Source organism: Lagopus leucura, unplaced genomic scaffold (assembly GCF_019238085.1).
Source record: "Lagopus leucura isolate 7727_CA_CO unplaced genomic scaffold, USGS_WTPT01 33225-0_obj-0_obj, whole genome shotgun sequence".
Taxonomy (NCBI): domain Eukaryota; kingdom Metazoa; phylum Chordata; class Aves; order Galliformes; family Phasianidae; genus Lagopus; species Lagopus leucura.
This window is the reverse complement of record NW_024963507.1, coordinates 1-2,958: the sequence shown is the minus strand read 5'-3', so window position 1 is coordinate 2,958 and position 2,958 is coordinate 1. Positions and strand designations below refer to the sequence as shown.

General features: G+C 54.4%; 1 protein-coding gene across 1 annotated transcript; it reads left to right on the top strand.

Annotated features, from left to right (window-relative positions):
- Positions 1–53: 53 nt before the first annotated feature.
- LOC122191177 (nuclear pore membrane glycoprotein 210-like) lies at positions 54–2,878 on the top strand (the record flags this gene model as incomplete). The annotated part of the gene is made up of 6 exons (XM_042891385.1): positions 54–134; positions 1,136–1,267; positions 1,400–1,558; positions 1,816–1,907; positions 2,453–2,627; positions 2,703–2,878. Coding segments are annotated over 6 exons (815 nt in total), but the record flags the coding sequence as incomplete, so codon positions are not given.
- Positions 2,879–2,958: the final 80 nt, after the last annotated feature.

The window sequence follows — 2,958 nt, the reverse complement described above, 5'->3', positions numbered from 1 at the left end:
TTCTGTGATGCTGTGCAGACGTCGCCGTGCTGAAGTGCTGTTGTGCTTTGCAGGATCGAGTGGAGCTGGAAGTGATCCAGTTAAACGCTGTACGAATTCACGTCCCCTCCGCGAGGCTGATCGCAGGCACTGAGGTACCGTGGCCCTCACTGAAAGCTTCCCATGGCCAAAAGATAAGGAAGATCCTTAATAAACGGATGAATAAATGCCTGTGGTTCTGAACCCTGAGCTCAGTGCTGACTGGAGTGCAGCCATCAGTAGAAGGAGCTCCTTTGCTTTCCAGTTCGTTCATCCCAGGGTGCAGCAGAAAGTAGCACCGTTAGATTAGAGAGAAGCACCAGCCCTCTGCAGCTGCTCACATGGAATTCAGGTCTTACAGCTCTGCCCTGGACTGGATTTCTGGGCTGGGAAGCAGCTCTGTGTGAGCGTGAGGGCAGCAGAGATGGATGTGGGTTGGTGAGGAGCCTGGAATGCCACGTCACAGCGGCCGGAGGGAGCAGCGTTGTAGCAGAGCGCTGTCTGGAATTCCTTTGTGGAGATTTGGAGGGCTGTCGTGTGCCTGCAGTGCTTTGAAAACCAAATGAGAGATTCTGAGGGAGGATTTTTTTTGCAGACAGAGCGGAATGCGTGTTTAAAAACGGAATTTCTCAGCTGCTGCAGAAGGGCTGAGTGCGTTCAGAGAGCTGCTCTGCTCCAAAACAGCAACCTTTCCTTTCCTCTCGGTTTCCCCGGAGATGCAGGGGCTGATTTCAGGTCTTGAAATACACATTCAGTGGATTTTGGGTGGGGAGAGGTTACGACCTCCTCCTCGCTGCTGCCAGGCATTTAAGCCAGGGAGAGGAGGGTTTCTTTTGTGTTCTAAAGGACTGCAGAGAATGCAGTGCTGCAGTGAGTTCATCACCTGTGTATCAGTTGTAATTCCCCTCCTGTGAGTTGCAGGGGTTCAACTCGATTGCTGATGCCATGTAATGAGCCCCATGTAATGAGCCCCATGTAATGAGCCCCATGTAATGAGCTCTGCCCTTCGTACAGGATTGGGCCAAGAAGCCCAGGCCGCAGGGAAGCTCAGATGCCCGCTGCTGACAGCATTCTTCCTGTGTGACACTTCTCTCTGGTGACTGTTGTTCCTCTGCAGATGCCCGTCTTCGTGGTGGGGCTGAACAACATGCTGACTCCCTTTTCCTTCAGCAACGCCAACCCAGAGCTGAGTTTCCAGTGGTCAGTGAGCAAAAGAGACGTCCTGGAGCTGCTTCCTCGGCACAGGGAGGTATGGAGAAGCCTCCAAGAGTGGCCTCACAGCGCAGCGCGTGGCTGAAGGCCTCGGGAGGTGGGACAGGAGCATGTAGGCAGTTGTTGATCCAAAGACGGGTCGGCCTGCAGCTCAGCTGCCTCTTCACAGGTCTCCATTCAGCTCCCAGCGCAGAACAACGTCGCTATGGTCGTGCGCACGAGGGCGGCAGGCAGAACAGGCATCAGGGTGAAGGTGCAGTGCCTGAACGCGTCTGCTGGGCAGTTTGAAGGCAACGTGGCTGAGCTGTCAGACGAAGTGCAGGTCCTGGTACGTGCCAGGGGCTCCTTGCAGAGGTGCTGTTTGGAGTGGGAGACACCTGGGGGCAGCCTGCAAGAAGAGCAGGAGCAGCAGGAAAGCTTCGTTTGGGGCGCACGTGTTGGGCACGGCTGCAAGGAGAGCTTTGCACCTTCTTGTCTGCCCTTGTGGTGACCAGGAGCTGCTCTTCCTTCACTCCTGACTTCCAGCTCTTGTTAATCCATTTCTCGGTGTCTCTGTGTAATCATTTCTTTTTGTTCTGCCTGTAGGTGTTTGAAAAGCTGTCTGTATTGCCTCCCTTGTTTTCCACTGAGCAAATTTTAATGTCCACGGATTCTCAACTCGAGCTGTACACAAACAGGTAGACACAGGAAGGAAAACGCAGAACGCAGGGCAGCTGACCTGCAAAGCTGTGCTTCTCTCCTGGCACCACGTGCAGCTGCCTCTGAGCTCATTTTTCCTGTCCCGAGATATTCAGCAGAATCTGACATATTTCCTGCTCCAAAGCTGGGAATTTGAAGCATGCTCTGCTTCAAGCTGCTGTCTGGAAAGAATGTGTTGAGTGTAGTTCAGCGCAGAGCAGAAAACACTCCTCAGGTTTTTAAAGGGGGTGAAACATCCCCTGCTGAGCTCCAACAGCGACGTGGTTAAAAAAGCAAACTCCTCAGCTCCTGCCTCCAAAAGAAAGATCTCAGGCTTTGCTATCTGCCTGTCCTGCTGGGGTTTTGGTGGTCGGTTCTGTTGAGATGTTGGTCTTGAGGAACTTGGGAGCCACCCTGAACGTTTTCAGTCAGGAGAAAAAAAAGAAAGAGAAGACGAGCTGCTGCTGCTCGTTGCTTGAGGGTGAAACGAACTTCCAGGCTGTGCAAATCTAACAGAATCTTCTTGCTTTTGTTCCTGGCCAAGGGAAGGGGCTGCGTCTGTCAGCTTCCAGATCCTGCAGTGTTACCCCAACTCCTCGGTCCTCGAGGGACGCGAGCAAGGGCTCCTGAGGGCCGGGCCCATCCCAGGCATTGCTGCGCTGGAGGTGACTTCCCTGGAGCTCTTTGGAGTCAATCAGACGATCGTAACCAGCATCCAGGTGAGGCTCAGGCAGCGCTCAGCCACCAGGCCTCACGCAGGGCAGCACCTTGGCTCAGCGCCTTTCCTTTTCCAGGTCGCCCCCATTTCCTACATCAAGATAAACGTTGGTCCCCAAATCCGTACCGGCAGCGGCGTTCCCTTGGCCGCCTTCCCCCTGGGAACGTCTTTGCTCATTGCAGTGGAGTTCTACAACAGCATCGGGGAGAAGTTTCACGCCCAGCACGCCCAGCTGCAGCTGGCTGTGAACAGGTACGGTCCTGAGAGCTGCCTGCGGCCCCTTTGACGTCATGAGCGACAACGGAGGTGCAGGGATCCGTCTTGAGCCTGAA